Source organism: Manacus candei, unplaced genomic scaffold, assembly GCF_025592945.1.
Source record: "Manacus candei isolate 608988 ecotype Guabito, Panama unplaced genomic scaffold, ASM2559294v1 h1tg000043l, whole genome shotgun sequence".
Classification (NCBI taxonomy): Eukaryota; Metazoa; Chordata; class Aves; order Passeriformes; family Pipridae; genus Manacus; species Manacus candei.
In genome coordinates, this window is record NW_026138091.1 from 19,342,783 (window position 1) to 19,366,693 (window position 23,911).

Below are 23,911 nucleotides of genomic sequence, written 5' to 3' on the forward strand. Positions count from 1 at the left end.
AACTCTGTAGGGCATGGTGATTTTTAGGTAGTATCATAAATGGGAATACAATGTATATTTTGTCTAAAAAGTACTAGGAAGTCACCTAGAAGTAAGCTACACTCAGAGCTAAGTTAAAATGTGTCAAAACAATTCCATAACTCAGTATGCCTTGAATCTCTGAAGACACCACCCTACTAACATATATGAAAGCTTTTTCATTCTTTCCAGATACAAAAACAAAAAAACACAAGCTTTAGGAAACTCTTTTGTATGTGTCTTTCCTTTCACTATTGCTGATTATTCCCACTTCAGCATTTTATTAGATTTCAGGCTGCACAAGATTCTGGGACTTGGTTGCTGACTCAGGAGTGAAGTTCTGTACAGTTGACTTGACTTGTCCTGTTCTCCTGTGTCAGAAGGAACTTCAGAATTACACAGACTCAGTCTGTATACAGGCTGACAATAAATGGAAACTTTTTTGTGAATTAATCACTAGTGATTACGTTCACGTAATACATATGCCATATGTATCATGACATAAAAAAAACCCAAAACCTTTCAAAGGAGTGTGCAATTTCCATGAGGAAAAAAAGACAGCACAAACCTCAAAATCTAGTTATACTAGGAGAAAGAACAGGTATATTCTCAGATATGTTACAAATTCACAGTCAATTTTAACAGGTTGTGACTTACAGTTTCTAAACATGCAAAAAATTTTTGTAATATTGCATAGTGCTTTGAAATTTAATGCTGCATTAGTTTACAATTTCAATTAGTTTCCATTTCATTTTTAGCTAAGAAGTTCTTATAATTGGCTTGGGAATCAAAGGTATTTACATAAATTGGTGGGTTTTCAACAGAAGAGTATTACATTACATATATAGGTAAACTATCAGATTCAACCAACATCTTTAAACAGCAAAAAGAAATCTTACTTCCCTCATTCAAAAAGTGCGAAATACAGGAAGGACAATATTTTCCCTGATGGTTATTCTGTTACAGAATGAGAAGACTCTCAGGAGACAACACGGTTATTCACATTGTCAGAAATAGCCTGCTCCTCTCGCTAGGCTACTTAGCTGAAGTTGTTATAGTATGCCAAGAACAATATGGAAATTACAAACCACTAAAATTTGAAATTGCAAGCAAATAACAGAAAGTACTGGACTTCTCTAAAGTAACTTTTTAACAGTTGAAAATTGGTAGTGTTTTAAAATTAAATCTAGTCCATAATTGCTGAACTGCAACTTTGCTAGTTTCAGAAATCATTGTTTCCTCATGTTCAGGTTCTTCCAAATTTAAAAGATCATTTGAGACATGTGGAAAGCACCATGAAGGTTCAGTTCACTGTGGAAGAACAAACTTTGGTTTTAGTGCACTCTGGCCATCTAAGGGGTGTTGCCTGTGGGTTGTGGTTTCCTACTCAGCTCTTTAGCACTGATCTTTTTATCTTCTAACTGCTGCTTAGCGCCTTGTTCGACATTTGTATTTTTAATCGGGACAAAACTGATTTGTTCTTTGAATGTAAAAAGATTCTGAAGCTTGTATATTTAGCAAATTAGTTCAGGAACCTCCCTTCCTGGCTTAACTATCAAAATTCCACGGAACTGAGAAATCTGTATAGACTGCAATTTGTCCAGAGAAGTTGTGGATGTCCCATCATTGTAAGTGTTCAAAATTAGGCTGGATGGGGCTTTGAAGCAACCCAGTGTAGTGAAAGATGTCCCTGCCCATGGTAGGGGGGGTTGCAACTGGATGATCTTTAAAGGTGCCTTCCAGCCCAAACTACTCTGCGATTTAGTGTGAAGTCCTTTATCCTGGAGCTAATCAAACCAAGCTTTTATTCCTGACAAAGCACAACACCAGCACCCAGCCAATGAAGAAAACTGTATGCACAGTTTTGAATTTATTTCTTTTTTCTAAAAAAAAAAGGCTTCAGTGTAATTGTCTTTTAAATCAATTAAATTCTAAAATCTATCTTATCAAATGGTAAAACATTCAAAATATGAATATAAATGGATGACTTCCCTATTATCTGTATTCATGATCCTTCACTTGTTAGGTAAAAGGTAGGGACAAAAAGACTTGCTTTATTTCAATATTACTGTTAGAAAGAATTTTCATAAGCAAATTTTTTTTCTAGTTCATATTTATAGATTTGAAGGGACTGAACAGACTATTTCTAGTTTTAGTAACAGACAGACAATAACAAGATGTCAACATACAGCTGTGAAAAACAATTCCTAAAACAATAATATGGGTTTTTTTGGTTATTGTTACCCCATGGCGTATAATTTTCGCACAATCCTCTGCCATTTTTCCATATATTAAAATATTGATGCTGTTGATCCGGGAACACAAGTCATCCACACCTAGAGTGAAAAAAGCAGAAGTGATTCCAATCACCATACCTTCTCCAAAACAAAACAGCAGTGGGAAGCGATGGGAAACAAGTTAATATACAGAGTCTAACACTTTTTCATTTCAATTAATCTACAAATAGAAAATCTTTTCAAATAGTTATAAAACTGCTTTTATGTGATAACTATAGGTATACTGTTCAGAATAGTTTTCATAAGAGGACCACTTAAAATGTGCACATGTTGTACACTAGTGCACATTACATACAAATGACAAAGATTTCCACTTGGACAATTGAGCGTATATTGTTAGAGAGGAAATACTACTCAGTCACATTTGATTTTTCACATTAAAACAGACCCTACTGCAGAACTTATAAACTGAAGATATTCCAGGATGTTGACATATCAATTAATAGCCTTCCAGAAGGACTGAAGCAGAAATTACGTTGTTACTTTAAAGAGTTTTCTACCTTTCACTGTTTCAGAAACAACCTTAATGATTTAGATGTGCAAACTTTTATTTCCAGGTTGTGGAGTATGTGCAGAAACTCTTCCCCTCTCCTGAACAGTCACATGAAATTAGCAACATTCAGGGAGGTTTAGCAACCCTCAGAGAACCGTGAAGCCAGCAGGGACTCAGGTCCCATCAACTTCATTCACCTCTGCTAACACAGGTCACAAGCAGTATCACCAGGCAGGATCTGCACCCCCAGGCAGATCTGAGCCTGATGCTCAGTCACAGGAATCAGGAGACTCAGAGGGAGCAACTGATGATTTTCTAACCACTGTAAGGAGAAAGCTGAGTATGAAAAGGCAGGAAATGCAAAGTTCCTTGAATCCAACAGACACCTGAGAAATTACACTCTCCACCTTCCTGGTTGGAGGGGGCATGAGCTTTAGACTTAAAAGGAACATACTATTTTTAGTATATTTATTACATGATGAAAAACTTAGATCTTTCAAGGCGTCAGTATATCTACTGATATTCAAATACTTGAGTAATCAGGTGAAATTCAATCTTTTTAACTGCTTATATTAAAACAGAATGAAACACAACATACTGACCTATATTAAACATTCACTTACATAGTATATGCTATGTATATTGCGTGCTAACTATTATGTGTGCAATTTTCTCAGCCCTTCTTTATGATAAGCAGTTTGAAAATACACAACTAAAGCTGCATATATAGCTAATACATTTCCAGGAAAGTGTTTTAAAAGATTATGCAACAAGAAGTCTACTAAAATATAAAGACTGCGTTGTTTCCATTAATTTACTTGGCTAAGTTTAAGATAAGCTTTTTTTGTAAGAAATAAACACTTTCAGAGAACATTTTAAATATAACATTTTACTGAACACAAGAGCAGGTGCTATTGATGTAATACCATAAATTTAAAATGTATACTTAAATGTAGTACCTTGAAGAACAATCTTGAAAAAGTCTGTCCCATCTCCGAGTTTTGTTAATGGGTAGGAAAGAACAACTATTCCCTAAAAAGTAAAAATAAAATAAAATATTGTGAACTAAGACTAAACCAAATCAAGATAAATTATGCAGCAGTGAGTTTTTACAGTAGAAGCATTTCAGAGTAAAATTTTTTTATACAACATGCTAATTGAGGAGGAAATTAAATCAAATGCAACAGCATTTTACTATCAGCTTTATAAAGAAATACTAAGACTCCACAAAACCTCAACATTATTTGCAGATGCTGATTTTTAAAATAATTTGACACTTAAGGCTCCTTACAAAACTCATCAGTCTTCTCTGTGAAAAGCAGGAGCTAACCTGTTAAAAACAGAAAGGTTTGTCACTTGGTTTCAAAATTACAACTTTGTTTAAACTTTCAACTAATATATGTAATTGTTCTTGATGAGATTCTCTTGAACTGTACTCGGGTAAATAAAAGACTAGAAATTTTTTTCATCTAATAATGTCTCTGCAATGAAACAGTCACCTCAGGAACACTTGACGTTTATATCTTTTTTTCTTTTTTTTCTTACTAGGAAATTTCAATCCATACCAGCATGCTATTTACAAACAGAATACAGTGATGAGATAGCGAGTGCTTTCTGACTATTTTTGCTTTTTGTTTTTCCTTTTACATCTCAGTATATTCCAAAGAGTTTTCAAATTCTGGACCACATTCTTTGCTATAATAGTCTGGTCCCAACACTTTCCTTTGTATCCCAAACATCTATGCTTTAGTTATCTTCCTCAGCAGACATACTACTTACCCACTGCTTTCTCCACATGCCCAAAACACTTGGGCTCCAAAATTCAACAAAAACTACCTTTGTAAAACTTGCTCAAATTGACTCTTCCCCCACAAATCCTGCACTGTTTATTGAGTTCATAAGCAAACTTCTTTCAAAACCCTCCACATTCCATATGCTACTAGACTCACTCTCAAACTGACTATGTGCAATTCCTCTAGTGACTCTGTCTCCCTCAGGTCTCACCCCTCAGTTTGCTCCCATAGCTGATTTGGCAGCTGATTTTCAGCTTTGTCACAGCAAAATCCAGAGGATGATGAACGAATGAGAGAAGGCATCACGTTTAGTTAACAGACATGATGTCTGAGGACGTATGAACATTGCTTGTGCTGTTGTTCCACAAATTTAAAATCTGCATTTCTCAGAGGGATGTCAGGAAGAAAAAAAGTTTCAGAAGAATGACAGGACTGAGGCACACAAGTCAGAAAGAAGCATCTCAAATGTTTTTTGTTGCTTTTTTCCCAGAGTACCCTTCATAAAAATCCTCATCTGCCCTTCCTCCTTTGTCAAAGCAGGATCTGATCCCTATTTTGGCAGGCTAGAGTGAGTGTGCTGTGCCACCATTAAGACAACCTAACATCAGTGTATTCTAAGGCTTCAAGCTCAGACTGCAGAATTGGATTTTCCTACATATTTAATGCTGCATTAGAACCAGTTTTATCAGCTCTGCAGCTGCACTGTTTTTATGCCAAGCTGTTTTAGTCACCTACTAATCCATGTCAGCAGCAGTATGTTCTCTTAACATAAGGCAGAAGTCTGAGAAAGACATTCTACACACTTTTCCTTTCAGCCATCAGTTATAGCACTGCATATATGCTTTAAATCATAGTCTGCTAATAATTGCTCTGCTTTCCTAATGGAAACATTTATTTCGGCAGAAACATTTTCTAATTTATAATTCCTTTTTGTCTCCTTCACCATTTCCTTCTGAATAAGAATCCGTGTTCTTCCATGTCAGGGCTGCTTGCAGACATAGCTCTTCGAAGCAGAAAACCCTATATATCCTCCAGGTGAACAGGGACAGGAAACTACACCCTGAGGAATAAAACCCTGTTTGCTAGCAGCATTGGTTATTGATGTTTCCTTTCGTTCCTTTACAAGACCTAAGGGAGGCTGGATCATTCTGAACCAAATCACCTCCTATCACACTCAACTGCTGCCTGCTTCCAAAAGGGCTAGTTTTGTTCCTTTGCTATACCTAAGTGCAGTACTCCTGGCATCTCTTCAACACCACAATGATTCAGTGCAGAGAGCGAGAGCAGCAAACTATCCTCTCTCACTCCATTGATACGGATAGTCTTCAGTTTATTTCTCATTAATGGACTCAAACACAAGGTCAGATGAGCACTAGAGCTGGAACTGGGAATATAGAGCTGGGGAAATAAAAATGTTTTTCTGGATACAGAAGAACATTAAACCATTTCAGCTTATATTTTTGAAGTGTTTGTGCCATTTTTTAAGGATTCAAGACACTCAAAGTTTTCTACAGTTATCTTGCTTTAATTTCTTTTTCCTTGTTTTTTGGTAACAGACTGAAAGCAAGCCTCAATTAATGCTATTTCCTGACACTTAAGCATCAGGGATGACTAAAAAGAGTCACAGGAAAAAAAAAAGTTAAACAGGATAAAAAAGAACACCCTAAAGAACTGACACTGCATTTTACAGAGAATATATGTTTTAGGTAAGAACAAAATACTTCTGCTTTTCACTAGTATAGCAGCATTGTACTTCCAATCTGAAATATATTTGGGGTTATTGCAAAATGTAAGTGAACACCTGGTAGTGATAAAAAACCCAATTGTATCTTGACGGTGGTAGTTGCTACAAATTCTTCTTCTCATAAAACTGCATTGCTCCATACAAAGGGAGAACTGCTTTAGAAATTATTACTCCGAAATCTGATATTTAACAGGATGAAGGTGCTTATTAATATTGTTTTAAAAAAAAGTACCACTTGACCTGCCACAACCCATCCATTTTCAGCACAGCATTCTGCATATTATTGTGGTTTTAAATAGGTCCATAGTTTATAAACTATGAAAATAAAACCTCTTACAAAATTTCAGTTTGATAAAGTAACAGAAAGGGGTAGGACTGTGAAACAATGAAGGCATTAGCAACAGGCAATGAAGTTCAACAAGGTCATAATTCTCCATTGCTTTAAGATATGCAACAGATGAACACAAAGACACAGAGCTGCAGAATCTCTCCAGCTGAGCTGGAATATGGAAGTGCCTTGTAAATATAACAGGAGCTATTTCAAAGTAGGACAAAACTTTTTTACTAGTCAGTTACCTGAATATATTTGTTGGTATGATCAGAGCCTTCTTGCAAGTGTTTCAAATCCTCCTTTTGCAAATGGCTTGGTAGTGGAGTCTCAGACTGTTCTTTCATGATCTTCAGCAACTGAACAGGCATAGCTGCTTTATCTTAAAAAAAATTATAAAGAGTCCTGAAGCTACTCATCTTGTTCAAATAAAAAATTACTAGAGGTTGTAGTTTACTCAGAAGGGGAATATTTATCTATTTCACAACAGGAAAGTTTAATTATGTAAGACTAAGGATCTTCAGAGGGATTGGTCACATCTCTTAGTACCATAAATCGCAAGAAGAAAGTAACACTTCCTTAGCAATAGACAGTCATCCAAATTACTTGATTTTTCAAGCATTCCAAAACACCATAAGTGGCAAGAAAATATTGCTTTACATAAAAATGAAAAGGGCAATGTAAACAATGTTAATATTTTATGTACAGAAATGCAGATAAAAACCAAGAAGAGACTTCTCCTTCCTCAGCATAAGGTCATGGATAAAACGCCTCTATATTCAATTGTTTCCCTATAAGAAAATTTGACTACATGAAAATAAAATGTCTATCAACTTATAATGAAAAAAATAAAAACTTATGTACAGATTTAAAAATTTTCATCAATTTTCCAGTAATGAAAAAATAATAAAGAATATAAGATGGGCATCTACAGTTGCTAAACATGGAACACACTGGGAAAAAGCTAGAAAATGTGTAACTGTGTTGACTACTGCTTACTCACTGTGCTGAAAGTCAATGAAGTAAATTTTTGGTGATAGTGTTATAATGCTGAGAATGGGGGATAGGAAGAATAGTCTATTACAGTGAAGTTACACATATGAGAAATAGAAAGAAGTGATCTAGCAATAAGTAGCAATTGCTATATTTTCTAATTACATGGTCAACACATTCTTCTTGGGTTATCTTTGCTTTTTTGCTGTACAATTTTTATTTCAAGTGGGTATCTACATAAAAGCCACAGCATTATCAATCTTCTGTTTTAAGTACATTTTAATAAACTAAGAAAAAATGCTACCCGTTTTCTAAAAGTCAGCTGGCAGTATCATAGCCACAGTCCTAATTTCAGACAGAGTTTTAGCAACGACAGTTTTATATGACAGTGAAGAACAGGAAAAAAACCTATTTCCTGCACTTTCAAATGGACATAAAACCTGGGTATTCTACTCAATAAAAGCTAAAACTACATTTCAAATTCAGTTCAAAAGTGCTTTTTCAGTGCTAGGCAGACTGAATTCTTACAAAATATTCAGTTATAATGAAATGGAATTGGGAAACCATTGCAAAATGGAAAGATCATAAGTTAGAAATATGAGTCCATTCATATAGCTGCTGATGGCAACATTATAGATATTCTTAAAAAAAATACCTTATTCTTCAGAAAAAACAGTATCTAAAGATATGAGACTTCACTATTTACTCATGACTATTTCTCTAGTTGTGAATGATCTTCCTTTCTTCTTCTCCATTTTCCAGGAAACTCCCCTTCTAACAGATATTAGCAAGAAGTCAGTGTCACTAAAAGAGCATTCCATGAAATAAAATACTTCGGCTCAAGGATCTCTCAGTCAAAATGACTATACATAGGATGACTGGTTTTTGTTTTTTCCTAGCTTCCAATTTACATGAAGAGGAACGAGTGGCAGAGATGAATGGACCACAACCCCCATTCTCTGTCCCCTGTGTTTCTCAGGGGAAGGAGGTAGAGTAGTTGGGAGTGGAGCTAAGCCCAGAAGATGGGAGAGGTGGGGGAAAGGTGGTTTTAGATTTTTTCTTATTTCTCATTATCCTATCCTGATTTGACCAACAATAAGTTAAACTAGTTTGTTTGAGTCTCTTTTGCCCATAGTTGTAATTGGTGAGTGATCTCCCTGTCTCATCCCACAAAATTTAGTTGTGTTTTCTCTCCCCTGTCCTCCTGAGGCTTTGGTGGGCACCAGGTTTACAGCCAGTGTCAACCTAGGACAGCACAAAGCTGGGAGGTACAAAACCAGACAGGTTTCAATTTGTACTTTAGTTGAAGGAGAGGTCACAGCCTGCTACAGAGGGGCAGATGCTGTTCTGTCTCTGTGATTGCTTTAACTAGTGAGGTATTAGGAGTTACAATTTCTGTGAAATGTCACTGAGGCTAAAAATGATGCCTTTATCTGTATGTTTTCAAACACGAACCAGGAGAGCATTGTCATTAGCTTACCAGGATTCCAAGCCTCTAGTGAAAAGAGCAACTAGAAGATTTACACAGCTTTTTAGTTCAAAGTATTTACTTCACACTTTATTCCAGCAGGCTGAGAAGCTGATCTATTCCACCTAGAAAGAATCAACTTCAAAGTTAATCAGCAATATTGATCTTCATCCAGCAACAGTATAATGAGCTAGGGAGATATACAACATAACAGATTAACACTTTTTTTTCCCCTATTTTTCTCTTTTACGGTACTTGAGCAATTAAATAGACTTTTCTGTTTGCTTTTTTTTCTTCCCCATAAAGACATCTAACAACACAGAGCATTTTGCTATAATTCAAACATCACTGTTAAAACAAAGCAAAGAAATCAACTGAGTTTAGTAACTCATCTCTCTGATGATTACCCTCAATTCTGTAGCTCCTATCCCTTCATTTAAAAACAGCCTTTGCCACTTATTTCAATGGGACAAATATTCCACATGTGCCTTCAAAATTACAAAGGAGAATTTCTAAAAAGAAGCCATATGTAGGATGATGTAGTGGGACCCGCCCATATTATTTACTTACTGTACACTCCTACAATTTATTTACGTAACTAATATTCAGGTACAAAACAAATGGTTTTTTTTCCCAGATATTAAACTTCTGTAGATATAAAACTAAGGCCATGTGTTTTAACTGCTAACTGTTGAGGTTCCCATATTCTTGTTCTCTGGAATTAAAAAACTAAGACACGAATATGCAGCTCTAAGAGCCCTAGAAGTAAATTTTCAAAAATCAACTGATAAGCACTGGCTTCCCAAATCTACATGAAGATATTGTTAGTGCTGTTCTTGGTGTTCACAACTCTCCTGAAGAGCAAAAAAGTGAAAATAAGTCTGTCAAGTATCTTTCTTGTTCTCAAAAGACTGACTTTAACACTGACAAGAATCATTCCAACCTGAGTCTGCTGCACAAAAGCCTGTAAGTGGTGTAAACAGAGCTATTCATAAGGATGGGTAGTTAAAAAAAACCAAACAATACCAACAGAGACTGCAAGAATGGTAGATAGCATCATGGACACTTCTAAAAGAGGAAGGACACACAGTACATGCACACAGTGAAGGAGGAGGTCTGTGAACTACAAGTAACTTTTGCCTTCCAGTAATTAAAGTGACAAAAATATAGAGAGGGAGCAACCAAATAGCTTAATGATTTTAACAAACAAAGAATTGTATGAAAGGATGTACACTGTATGAGAAACCAGAAAGGATACACAGACTGTATATAGGATGTAACCCACCAGTCAACACCCCAAATGACAATATGATATATCTCACTTCCTTAAGTGAAATATAACACTGAGGATGGCTATGGGTTTAACTCTTATGCGCTGCTCTGCCTGTCCCTGACATTCTACCTACAAATTTTCTAGACCTTAAATTTCAGACAGTGGAATAATCTACTTCAATACAATAACTGTCTGTATTGCCTACAGAATAGTAGCATGTATTTCAAAAGCATAAAACTCAAACCACAGTGCATCAGAAAACAACTGCTAAGTAGAAATGGCTTTGAACAAGGATTAACCTTTGACAGAAAGAAGCAGTCATTTTATTATTTTTTTTTCTGGAATGAGGACATTATTCCATCAAAATATTGCAAAGAATCCCTCTTTCTCTAGGTCCAGGAGCAAGAGAAAAATTCCTATATTTCTGAAGAACTTGACTCCACCCTTCTCATTTGCAGCTTGAGAATACACACACCCACAGACTTGAATTAGGCATCTAGGTATTGTTCGGGTTGCATGCACAGAAACTTGAAAAGCTTTCAGGTTCACAATCTTTTCATCAGTTCCCACAGAAAGAAAAAAAAAAATCAGCATTTCCTTTTAAGTCCAGCACAGCCCAGATACATGCTCTGAGAGCCTGGTAACTTCAGTGCTTAAAACTCAAGCATAAATGCAAAGATCTATGCACTTATAGAATCAGACAGTGGCTTTTAAAGACTCCAATTTTTGAGCCTTGCACTGCAAAACAGAATGGTAGGAAGAACTTGACCATTTAAGTCTTTATGTGTAAGCCTTCTTTTTCCTCTAGGCTTTTTTAACTTTCACTTTAATTAAAAAAAATCTTAAATTATGTTTGGAAAAACATCAGAATCTAAATTCTCAAAATTTGTTATACCACCCTTCAGTGCACACTAAAAATCATTAATAAACCAAAAGCTACAGTTGCAAGTGAAGTTGAAACCACACAGCCACAAACACTACAGAACTGTTGACATCAACACCAGTGCAACATGACTGAAAGACAGGAACAAAAGAAAACTAAACTACATGGAAAAAGCTAATATGTTCTTACCATCAAGACGATTCATCACTGTTTCGCCCCTTCCTCCATGATTCTCTATGCAACATGAAATAGCCAAATTTTGTATGGTAATTAACACAGTAAAGCAGTACAAAGTTTCTAAAACAATTCAGTACAAAAACCTGTAGGTAGTGAGCTCAGTATACAAAGACGTTGTTATAAAAGGACAATGTTAAACTAAAGGTACCAACATGCCTTAGAATTGTCTAAAGCAAACAGAACATTCTAGCAGTGAAAAACACTTTATTAGCCATGACAGATGGATCAAGCTGACCTCCTGTCAGAATCAGGAATTGTTCCATGTACATTCTGAATAGAGAAGCTGCAGAATTTTTTTGAGCAAGGAGAATCACTACGACTCAGTGAAGATTAACCAAGCAAGTCCAGTTCTTTAAAACACTGTAATTCTGCTGTTTTCTTCAGTAAAATTCATCAAGACACACTTAAAAGAAGAAAAAAAATACAAACAAAAAATGAGTCCCTATTAGCATCCTAAATTATAAATAAGATGCAAAATAAGCTTTACCACTTTTACTGCATACTGCAAAAAATCAAAATATAAATATTACAGACAACACAATTCCACTGTAAAAAACTGCAAGCACTTAATGCTGCAAAAAACAAAACTGAAAAATGAGCATATTAATATTCTCTACCTTGACTCCAGAATTAATCTAATTGAGGAGGAAGTCAAAATTAGTTCTGTTCTTCTCTTATGGTGTATTATCATAATACATCAATCTAATCCACAGAATAGCAAGTAATTAACACCTCTCTGCCTGGATTACTCAGATCCACTTAGCATTTAAGCCTTTGTTGGAGACAAAGATATACACTATTGAGTCCTGACTCTAGCTCTCACTACAAGAAACAGACTATTCCTCTGTAGTCTCCTCTAGAACACTACTTTTATTCAAGAACTAATGAGAAATTAGCTTTGGAGCACAAAAGCAAAGAAAACACAAGAAGTGAGAGGTAAATTGAAAAGTTTACTCCCTTCTCTACAAACAAGAAATACTTCAGTCATACACAAAAATGACATAAAGAGGATTAATGCCTTTTTGGGAAAAGGACACTGTAGTAGTCAAAGGCATGAAGAGATTCCTCATCTATCAAAGCAGATGCTACTTGTAGAGGACAGATAAACTCATTCTCCAAATCAAAGAATAAACCACATGACTGTGTGGACTTCTGAAGGAAACCTCACCACAGTTTTGTGAAGAATGAAGGAACAGCCACGAGCATCAGCACCTCATTGATGTGGTCAGTCACAATGGTCGATATCTGAAGCCCCTGTAAGTACAAATACAAGTCAGTGCAATACCCAAACTAACTGTACAAAAGTTAAAACAATCACAATGTAGGTAATGTGTCATTTTAAAAGCACACATGTGTGGACAGTCATACACTCTTACTATAGTTTATGCAAAATTTTCTCATAAAAATGAATACTTACGCCTTGAACAGAGTTGACAACACAGAACTACCTTAAACTCAACCTGCAGTCAACAAGAGAAGTCTTTTGTCAGGCTTCAGCTTGCTCTTGCTGCAGATCTCCAGGCACTTATTCTGGAAATAAGCCCTAGTCTATTCCTACTATTCATAACACAGCTGGAACTTACTTTCACTAGAGTACAACTAGAATTCTCAAAAAAAAACCTCAAAAACAAATCACCAAAACAAACAAATAAACCAAAAAAACCAACCCACAACCCCCAAACCAAAGCAAACAGACCAAAAAAAAAATCAAACCAAAATCGTCTTTAGTTCAGATTAAAATTTACTAATCTGACATTATGCAAAAGAGGCCACAATCAAACGTTACCTGAGGAAAGTGAATTCTTACACAGTCTTTATCTCAACAGCATTTCAAGCTCTAGAAAGCAGCAACCCACTGGAAAATAGAGACCTCGGGCCGACTGCACTACACAGCGGATGCTCTCGGGATATGAACTAACTGCTTCAGAGAGTCAAACGGTCACCTGCAAGAAACCGAGATCTTTAAAACCAAGACCTCAGACGTATTAGCACAGACGTAGTAACAACAGAAACTCCTTTTCAGTGCACTCGGTGCCCGAGAAGAAACTTCCAGCCCGCAGCGATCCGGCCCGGCCCACGGCGCCGCTTCCGCCCCCCCGACCGCAGCCCCAAACCGCGCGTGCTCGGGCGGCGCGCGCACGCGCGCAGGCGGAATCTGTGTCCCGCCTCCTCCGCGCCGCGCGCCCACGCACGCGCACCAGGGATAGTGATAGGGACAGGAACAGGGACGGGGACAGGAGCGGGAAAGGCGGGGAGCTGTCGGTGAGCCCCTGGCGGGGAGCACGGGCCGTCCCGGCGGTGCAGAGCCGCTGGCAGGACGCGTGGCGGCCCCGCGGGCGGCTCCTCACGGCTTTTCCCCTGCTCTCCTCGAGCTGCCGACGAGCTGGTGAAGGCCCCGGAAGCCTCCGTGGAACGGGGTGCTCGGTGCCGGCAGGGACCGGACCCACATGGAGTGTGCCGCGGAGCGGGGGATGCCGAGGCCGAGTTCGGGCGCAGTTAAGAGCTGTCACGTGCAGAAAGTTAAAAAATAGGGGGAAAAAACACCCTGCTGCTTGCTGGCGTCTGTTATTTTAAAGGGTGGGAAGCATCAGGCCAGGCTTTGGAAAACAGTATTCGTCACTGACAGCGACACGGGGACCTTGAGGCTTGCTGATGGTTGGATGCTACAAGTTGAGACATGCCAAGATCCCATTGGCAGTGCTTGCCAATTCAAAATTAGAGCATTTGTGGCTCAGCATCGCAACAGCAAGACTTCCTTTAGAGACTTCAGCTCTCTCTAGTACTTCACAGATATGTCTTCTACCAGTCTGTGCTCACTCTCTTTCCTTTCTCATCTCTGCAGTCCTAGATATCTGGGACAGCTCTCCTTTTCTTGTTTCCTATCAGTTAGTGACTTTAAAAAAGTCCCACTGGAAATAATTTTCTTCTTTCTCTACCTTTGTTTTCTTCAGAACCCTTTCCCTGTTTTGGAACTGTTTTAGTTATGTCTCTGGAGTGTTTTACAGTTACACTTGGAATTCAAATTCAATTAAAAAAGTGGAACTTGTATCCATCCCTGTTCAGGAAGCCTCTGGAGGGACATCTATGCTTGATACTCATTTTTACTTTTGACAACCTTTTCTGGAACAGGCTTCTTTTCTTTGATCATCACTGTTCTCAATAAATTCTAATCCTGTACCTTCCATTGGGTATTAATGTAGCATGCTTGATTATAAGCGAAAATATTATTAAGACCTTGTTATGCAGGCGTGATAAAAATAGCCCCCAGTTAGAGCTCAGATGAAGCTGGGAGTTGAAGCACACCTGGTTACGTGGAGGAGTAATGATTTGGCCATCTGAAGAGCCAGCTACAGCAGAAAATATAGGCTGAGAAGTTTGACATCACTTGCCCACGTCCTTTGTTTCCATCAAAAGGTTTTGAGAAATCAACCTTACTTTTAGGCTGTTAAGTTCTGCCAAGTGAGCATTTCTGGTGGAATGTTGTCTGTCCTCTCTTACGATGTCTATATTTAAATTTATATTTTAAAAACAACAGTTTTGATCATAAAAATTTATCAGCAAAAAAATTTGATAAAGTGGTGAAGGATACATTCAGAAATTAAACATTTTTAGAGCCTCTTGTCATTAGGTAAAAAACTTGGATAATTTGAAAGAGTGCAAGGTGAAGGAATTATGCTTTAACCCACTGATGCATTTCTCTTTTTTGTTTTGTTTCTTGGTTTCATGTCTGTAAAAGAACTGTTTAGCAATTAAAATTATGGTGAAGTGAAATCATGGAAAGCTTATACATTATAGGTGAATTAAATTAAAATAATTTGGAAACATCAAGTAGCACTCCAGAGTAATTTATGGTTACTCTTCTCATCTTACTTCTCTCATCTTTTGTTGCTTTTGTTTCCAGTTACTTTTCCTAAATTTACTATTAAATTATTTAATAAAGTAATGCTAAACCTAGAGGAATTGGAGTTTTTTTATGTCCTGTCCTATATATAATCAAAAGAGAAAAATTAAGAAGAAGATGTAGAAAAGCAGAATTTTGATAAAAGAAGATCCCAGTTTTATGTGTCAACAAAACAGTAATTGTGTCTGTCAGAAATTTTGCCTGAAAGCTGTTTTTCTTTAATTTTTAATTAAAGAAATGTTTTATAGTGGTAGTCATCTTCTTCAGTTACTCGTTTTCTTCAAGAAAATTTCCAGTTTTTGCTGGGAGAATATTACAGTCAATATGAGAAGTTAGATGAATTACATTATATCAGGAGGTGATTTTTAATGTTCCAGTAAGTGTGTGCTGTATATTCTCATAGTACTTTCAGTAATCTTGAAATGTGCTGCAATTTATACATATCATAGTAGAAAATAGTACCTCTGCAGAGAAAACAAAAAAAATCCCCAAAATCAGAAGTCTGATCTTAACATTGTTTTGCTTTGTGGCTTTCCATAAATCATGTTTAAAGCTTACATTACAAAATGAAAGTCCATAAATAAATAACATGACAGCCTTATTTCTTGAACTTCTGTTTTGAAGTGGGGACTTGTAAGGAGGGTCTACATGTAACAGTTACCCACACTCATAAGCAGTTTAGGAATTCTCGAAAGCCCCAAATATAACTGAAATTTGGATCCCATGGAAAATGGTAAAAAATTTCCAATCACTCAAGCAAGACCAAAACTTCCCCCTGTGCAACAAAAATATGTGTAACATAACACATTGAATCAAAGCTTTCAGAAATAGAAGCCTTATAAATTAAATCAATACCTAGGCACAGGAGCTTGTGAAAACTGTACTCTTAATGAGGCAGGAAACTAGATAGGGGTTTTGGAAACTAGTCTCAAGCCCATGTTTTTTTCAAAAAAAAAAAGTACTGGGCAAGATTTTCAAGTATGTTTTGAAAAGCACGCATTGTAGTGACAGTCAATTCCTTCAGCAATATTGAAAATTCTATCTATTCAAGCTTATTTTACTCTGATATCTTGCTGAACAGTAGCAAAGGAATTGTCCTATAGGATTCATTAGCAGCTCCCTTTGTATAATATTTTCCAAGTCCAGCATGAGACATTTCACAGGCTGCTGATATAATGTGAAATGTGAAGTATATACTCAGATTCTATATAATGCAGCTCCCAAAAGGATCAACTTTCATTTCATTTGAGAGCTGTTGTAAGACTATTTCCAAATACCTCCACAGCTAAAGGTAGCTCTTTTCTACCTCTTTAACTTTGCTTTGGTAGATAGCACTTGATTTTTTAGTAAATTTTATGCATACAAGCCAAATTCAGGCAGAGATCCTTTGCAGTACATCTGAAATTATGAGTTGTTAGGCTGATAGAACTCAAAAATCCAGATTTATTAAAATTACTAACAATATTACAGTATAAATGTTTAACAATTTCTAGATGATTTCCAGGAATGCATTTTGAGTTATTCCATCTTTATAAACATAGTTCACATGCAATGACTCAATAAGAAATCATATGATTATAGCATGCTTCTCCCTACAAAGTGCTCTGCTTAAAGGATTTTCCTTCTGTAAAGAACAGTTGGATCCCTAAGTTTTTGTTGTAACTGCTGACAAACCTGAAATACAGAGGCTAGAATTGGAGTACTTTGAAATAAATACATATGAAGGACTAAAGTAATTCTTTGTTATTTGTTTTATATTAGTGTTCTGTGTGATTGAAGCTCACTTACATGGATATAGCTTATGTGGATGTAAAAATAATTGGAGCATACATTTAATAAGTATTTAATGGGTATGTTATGAAAGGGAGCAAAATTTGCAGAGGAGGATAAATCTTTATTAGACAAAATTGTATAGGTTATAGATTGTACAAGTTGTATGATAGCAGTGGAACACTTTCACAGATTATTGCTGATATTTCAGTAGCTCAATCAAGAGCAGGTTCATGACTGGCTCCCTGATCAGAAGAAGTCACCTTTAAATAACTCACTAATGAGATAGTGGGTGAAGAAAGACTCATTTTGTGCAGAAGACAATTTTCTCCTCTATGTAGGGGATAAGAAAAAGAAGTGGGAGAGGATCCAGGGAAAAGCAAGAAACTGAATGTAGGTAAGGGAATGAAGAAAGTCTCTAACATTGTGATTCTGGGGATATCTCTGCTTGTGGCAATTCTGTGGTTCAGCAAGTCTAAAATACATGTTAAAATCTCCAGGTTTTCTTGTAAAAGAAGGTGATATATGATACAAGGAGTTTCTCATGAAGAATTAGTTCTTGTGCCTACTGGCCACTTTAAAACTTACTGGGGTTTTGAGCATTATTAAGGTAGATATTAGTAGAATATATGGACTTATTGCAATTAGTGTAAATTTTGGAAGCTGACCCAAAGCTGTTTGAAGCTGTTTCCATTGGTTTCAGGAGTTTCATATTTATTGAATCATCACAGATACTACAGATTAGATTTTTGTTTGCAGGTATTAAATATGTTTCTTTGTTTAGAATGGCATGTTTTTCTTTTCAAAATGTAATACACTCATTAAGTGTGTTTGCTATGTGGTTGTGTTCTTAGCTATATTCTTAGCAATAGGATTTTATCTTCTAATGAGGCAGCTACCCAAAAGCCGTCTGTAGAACTGAACAATGATGGAAATTTATTATCTCTTTGCTTAGTAGTTTTTTCTGTATTTTAAGTGAAATACTAAGTGAAGTAGCTTTAAGAATGTTGAAATACTGTTCTTTATTCTAAAGCCTCAGCTGCCTGACTATCTATAGAACTTTGTGATTCCTTCAATGATGCTTATAAGCTTACACTGGCTAAGAAGGCTACTGCAAAAAATAAATCTGATTTATTTAATTTTCCAAAGGGTTGATGTGTTAGTGTGACGCAGATCCTGGCAGCATGATAATGAAAAGAAACCTCTACGCATCAGAAACATGGAATCTTTTCTTTTGTTGCAAACACAGGAATAAAATCAGGAATGTATTAAGATATTTCTGTGAGAAAAGTACAATGTTCATAACTACTAGGTAGTTAGAAATAAAGTGAAATGTTTAATCTTTTAAATGCTTGTACTTAATGTCGGAGCATTTGTTTGTATATCTATTAATTTCATGTGAATTTTGATTTAAGTGTGCTTCAGTTGTAGGCAACAGTGGAGAGGAATCCAGGCATATATTTTCAAGAAAGTCATTAAAAGAGCTTATTAAAGGGTGCAATTGTGTGAGCACAGATAAACAGAATTATTTCTGTAAGAGTGTGTTATTTGTAAAATAGTAAAGTGTTTCTTGTTCTGTTATTTTCATTAAATAAAGTAATTGCTTTTTTATGATATATACTAAACCCTGAGATTTTTTTTTTCTGTAGGAAATAGAATTCTTTAAACAGAATTCTTTGAGAAACAGTTTATTTGGAAAATTCAAGTTCTTCCATTTCAGGGATGAAAGTCTAACTGTGGTTATTATCGCAGGCATCACTGTCCTCCCTGTAGAAATTGGTAGATACCATCATGGCATCATTTAGTGGAATGAAAGTCCAATGGTATCATTTAATGTTTAGCCATGTAAGGGTGACCGAAAACTCCGTCTTCACTAAGTTTGCAGTCAAAATACACTGAGACAATTAGAACTGAAATTACTTTATAATGTAGTGAGATACTTACTTTGAAACTCAAAAAATACATCAAGAAACAGAAAGATGACTTGGGAAGGATGTTACTGGGAAGCCTATTCCTATTAAGTGATTTGGCTTTGATTAATGTGATGATGGTGCCAGTTTTCTAGAAATCATTGCATTCTCCAGCCTGGAGAAAACTGTTCTACATAAAATTAATTATAATTTATTAAAATATGGACTTTTTGGGATATATAAATTACCCCAAAAGCACAAAGAGCATTTGTTCTCTTTCCTGAAAACTCTTTAGCTCTTAGGGCTCAATTATGATAATTCCGTCTTCATCGACTATAGTTGGATTATTCAAATTTTTTCCTGCTTTTTCACATTTAATTCTCTATTCTGCTTTGCATTGATGTATTTTTTAATTATATGTTCTGGCTTTCAGTAAGATAAAAAGAAAATTAAGTTAAAATCAAAATTAAATAAAGAGGGGAAAGACCTGTGGCTTAAACAGAATGACTTTATCTAGGCACACCAGTCATGTTCACTTCCTGTCCTGGAACTGAATGTTTTCTAAGAGATCCTTAATTCAGGTTTTAACTCAAAGGGCCTTAAGTGCTTTTCAGTGCCCTGAAGATAAAGCATTGGGTATCCAGTGCTCTTAACCTTTTTAGCTTCAGAGTTCTATGAATAACTGAACAGAAGTTGTTCTACTGTGAATAACAGACCACCCTATTTAAAAACATTTATAACTTTGAAGAGGTTTGTCATCAGTTTTTCCAACATTTTCCTCTATTTTCTTGGGCTAGATGGTTGCTTCTCCATTACAGAGAAACAGAAACAGCATTTTCCAAAACATAGTAAACATAACATTTTTTTTACATTTGGAACCAGCCAAAATATTCAAACTGAGGCAAAATATACCATGTTTTTTGACCATGACTGACGTGGAAAAGTGTCCCTCAGCGACTGAGTAAGAAGGAAGCACAGGAAAAACTTCTGACCTCTGTGATAGCATCTAACAGTTTAATGATGCTTCTGCACTCATCTTTTCTTCTAGTTTTTGCTTATGTCATGGTTTAGCATGGTACTTCCCACTTCAGTGCCCCCTCCAAAACTCTCCAAACCACATGCCACTCTCTGTCTCTCCCTCTGCGGCAGGGTGCAGAGGAGAATTGAAGGCACAAGAGGCAAAGATCATGGGTTGAGGTAAGAACAATTTACTGGAAAGAGCAATGAAATAAGGAAATGAATGGTAACGGCAACAATACTAATGACAGAGGGTACAAGAAAAGAACTATTCATATGGAAAAGAACCCCCCCCCCCCCCGATAATAGATAGCAGTGGACGGCTCCCTCCACTATGTTTTCTCTACCAGAAGGAATCTCTTCTCCTCGAAAAATAGTCCCTTTTCCCCACTTCTGGCAATGACATGAGGTGGTATACAATAACCTTTGTGTCCAGGCCATGCCCCCTCCTGGCTACTGCAAAAATTATCCCTGTCCTGACTGGAACCAGGACATCATAACTCAAGAGTGCTTGTGATTTCATCTGTTGCAGGCCACATTTTTTTGAGTGCAGTTGTGTTGTGCTTGATGTTTTACATTCTTGTAGACTTCAATGGGAGTTAAAGCCATGTGGAATTTTGCAGAAATAAGGATTTTTCAGCTGTGTCAAGACCTTATTTAACAGACTGATGAGCTCTTGAGAGGTACTACATGAGCTCAATTTCACAGAAGTGTTAGGGCAGATATTCAGGCTCTGCAGAATTAAGAGAATATGCTGGTGCGTTCTTACAACTTTGGCAGTGGTCTTGTTGCCTCGGTCTCTAAAATATAGCACACCTCCCAAGTATGATAATACTGTCATAAAAGTTGAAAAAAAACATAGGTCAGTTGGAGGGGTTGTGAAGGATGTCAATGCGAATGATGAAAGGCTTAGGAAACATGACCACCAAAGATGGATGAGGTTATTCTAATGTGGAGTCGTGTGTATAAACATTAGAAACAAAGAAGAAAATTTTTTTTTTCTATGCGTCCATAGCAGAAGTAATAAGCTTAAATTCTGAAATGAATGATTCTTGTTTGACAATGGGACAGACTTTCTGACACAAAAAAAAAGTTGAGATGTGGAATAATTTTTCTGAAATCTGCATTACTGAATGGATTTTTTGGACCAGGTTAATAAAATGTTTACTTTAGCTAGCTAATTTGTCTCAGAGTAAATGGATGGATGGATATCTTCTGAAGGTCATTTCAGCTCTGTTCTCTATCGTTTTCTTTAAGATTTGGCTTGAAATCCTTACTTACTTTAAATTTATTCATTTCTTAAAACTGTATTATTCTGAGTTAGACAGCATTGTTCTCAACTGTTTATGTGAACTCAAAGTAATCACCAGTCTAGGATGAAAATCTATTTATACGCAGACTGTGAAATAAATATTTACAATTTGTTGCTTTTTTGTGACTCAGTATATATTCATTGGATGTGGTTAATATAAGCTTAAAAGCTATCATTTAGTTTTATTTTAAACAATCTTGCTTGATTGTTTATTGTCGCATTTTCATGCTGCATTCATTCTTTGTTCCTTTTTGTATATTGACAATGCCATTCAGTTTTTTGGTTTGTGTGTTTTAATGTTATTGGTTTAATTTTCACCTTTTAGATAACATAAAAATCTAAGAAGTGCTATTGATTTCAAAAATTTTGAAATTTATTTGATAATTTGATTAGTAGCAAAAAGGAATAAACATTGTAAACAGTGTTTTCTGATATATCATAATTACAATTACATTCAACTGAATTGACTAAAACTAGGTGCTCAACCAAGCATCTAATTATTTTGAAAAATTGCACTTGGATGCTGCATTTGCACTGAATAAAGACAAATTCCTGATACTGATTTCTGCATCTTTAAGAAAACAATCAAGTGTGAAGGAGCATAATAGCACACCAAATTTTCTTTTGCAGCTTTTGCTAACAGAAATACTCTTTTCTTAAGTGAGATGGTCAATTTATTTGCATATGTTTATTAATGTTATTATTTGTAATGGTAGAGGGAATTTCCAAGATGATATTTTTAAAGAAAGCAGGATGTTTTTCCAAGAAGACACATTAGGAAGAGTCATGTAGATCACATTTGTCTCAACCTTGGTGAATATGAGTATTTCTTTGCTAGTTTCATGTGAATCTTTTGTGTGATTCTGTTTGCAGAACATTGCGATTGATCAAGCACAATATCTGAATGTGTGTTCTCAAATGTGAAGCTGTCTCTGAAGCATCTACAACAGTGAGGATAGCAGTTTAAGCTTCTCTGTGGTTTAGACAGGTGAATTTTTCTGAACAAGGTTCATTTCTTTTTAAGAATAGGGACTACTGATGAGGTCAGCAACATTATGGAAAAGATAATTACCAAAAAAGTTGGGGGGGGATTGACTCTGAGTTGTAGCCAAGCACCCACCCAGCTGCCTCTCTCTCCTCACCCTCACCATGACAGAGGAGCCAACAGAACAGAAGCAAGATAGCTCATGTGCCGAGATAAAGACAAGGAGGTCACTTACCAATTGCTGTGGCAGGCAGCATAGACTCAAAATGGGGAAATTATTTATTGCAAATTAATATAAATATGTAATTACTCTTTCAGGTATTAAGAAACAAAAAGCAAATCAAGAAAAAAACATTAAACATTTAGAGAAAACAACCACTCCTTTTCCCAAGCTTGATTTCACATAAGGCACCTCACCTCCCACCTTGTTATGGCCACAGGTGGTGCTCAGTGCCTTCAATGAGGCGAGGAATGGCAATGGCAGAGGGGTGGTGGTGTTTGCAGTCAGGATATAGTGGTTCCTTTTGGTGCTTTTTCTTTGCTCTTTTCTTCTGCTTTGTTGCACAGGCTCTGTGCCTTCGGGAATATATTCTCTGCCATAGAATACCTCTTGCCTCTCTGACTTCAGTGTTTCTGCTGTTTCCCTTAGATTCCCTCCTCCTATTTCTGTTCCCTTATTCTCTCCACATTCCCTCCTTTCTGTTGTTTCTATCCTTTCTCAAAAACATTTTCCCAGAGGCACCACCACATTCAGTGGTATCTTCATTTTTGGCCTGAGGTGGGTCCAGAGCCATCTGGAACTGACTGTGTCCAGTGCAGGACAATCACTGGCCTTCTTGACAGGCCACCCCTACAACTGCCCACTACAAAAACCTTGTCACACCAACACAGAAACTTTAATCCACATTGCTTTTTCAAACAGAAAACCCATATCCAATCATCGCTCTGAGAACTGCATAGAATCATCAGAAATCTGAAGTTCTGCATGTTCTCATCAGCTTTCATCATTCCTTCCTTCTCAGCCTGCCTCATGGCTTTTAATTTAAACAAATAATATATAAAATGTGTATTTTTTAGCTATTAGTCTCACTTATGGGATATTCAGCAGATATTGCTAGTCATTGACAAAGATAACATCATTTGTATTGATATCCAGCTCTAAATTTCTCTCAGTGTGGGCAAATTTTATTCTTATTTATTAGTTTTCTTACTCTAGTATGTAGGAAATTTATCAGAAACTAACACCACATTGTCCCAAGGAGAAAACCAACCATTTACAGTAAGTGCTTTCAACTAGCAGAAGGCAAGAGAAGGCCAGCAAAGTAATAAGGACAGCCTGATGAGAGGTAGTTTTAGCACAGCAGCAAATTAAGCTTTGCCAAGGTCAGCAGTTCAATTTCTCAGTGAATTGTGTCCATTTTCCTGTTGGTCTGACAGAAACCAGTCTCCACCTGTGAGAAAAAGTCAAGAGGGAGAAAAAAGTCAAAAG

At 36.4% G+C, this 23,911-nt stretch overlaps 1 protein-coding gene across 17 annotated transcripts in view; it reads right to left on the minus strand.

The window, feature by feature from the left end:
- The window catches only part of POT1 (protection of telomeres 1), an 80,867-nt gene extending 67,259 nt beyond the window's left edge, over window positions 1-13,608 (minus strand). For 8 of the 17 annotated variants that reach the window (XM_051795654.1, XM_051795653.1, XM_051795656.1 and 5 more), the window contains exons 1-7: window positions 13,314-13,608; window positions 12,696-12,781; window positions 11,763-11,930; window positions 9,147-11,524; window positions 6,922-7,055; window positions 3,768-3,840; window positions 2,263-2,354 (exon numbers count right to left, since the gene is read on the minus strand). In XM_051795654.1, coding sequence (XP_051651614.1) covers window positions 2,263-2,354; window positions 3,768-3,840; window positions 6,922-7,044 — 288 coding nt within the window. In that variant the 5' untranslated portion in view covers window positions 7,045-7,055; window positions 9,147-11,524; window positions 11,763-11,930; window positions 12,696-12,781; window positions 13,314-13,608. The remainder of the gene's footprint in view (window positions 1-2,262; window positions 2,355-3,767; window positions 3,841-6,921; window positions 7,056-9,146; window positions 11,525-11,762; window positions 11,931-12,695; window positions 12,782-13,313) is intronic. The other 9 variants (XM_051795640.1, XM_051795647.1, XM_051795645.1 and 6 more) reach the window with 9 other exon arrangements.
- Between the last annotated feature and the right edge of the window lie 10,303 nt (window positions 13,609-23,911).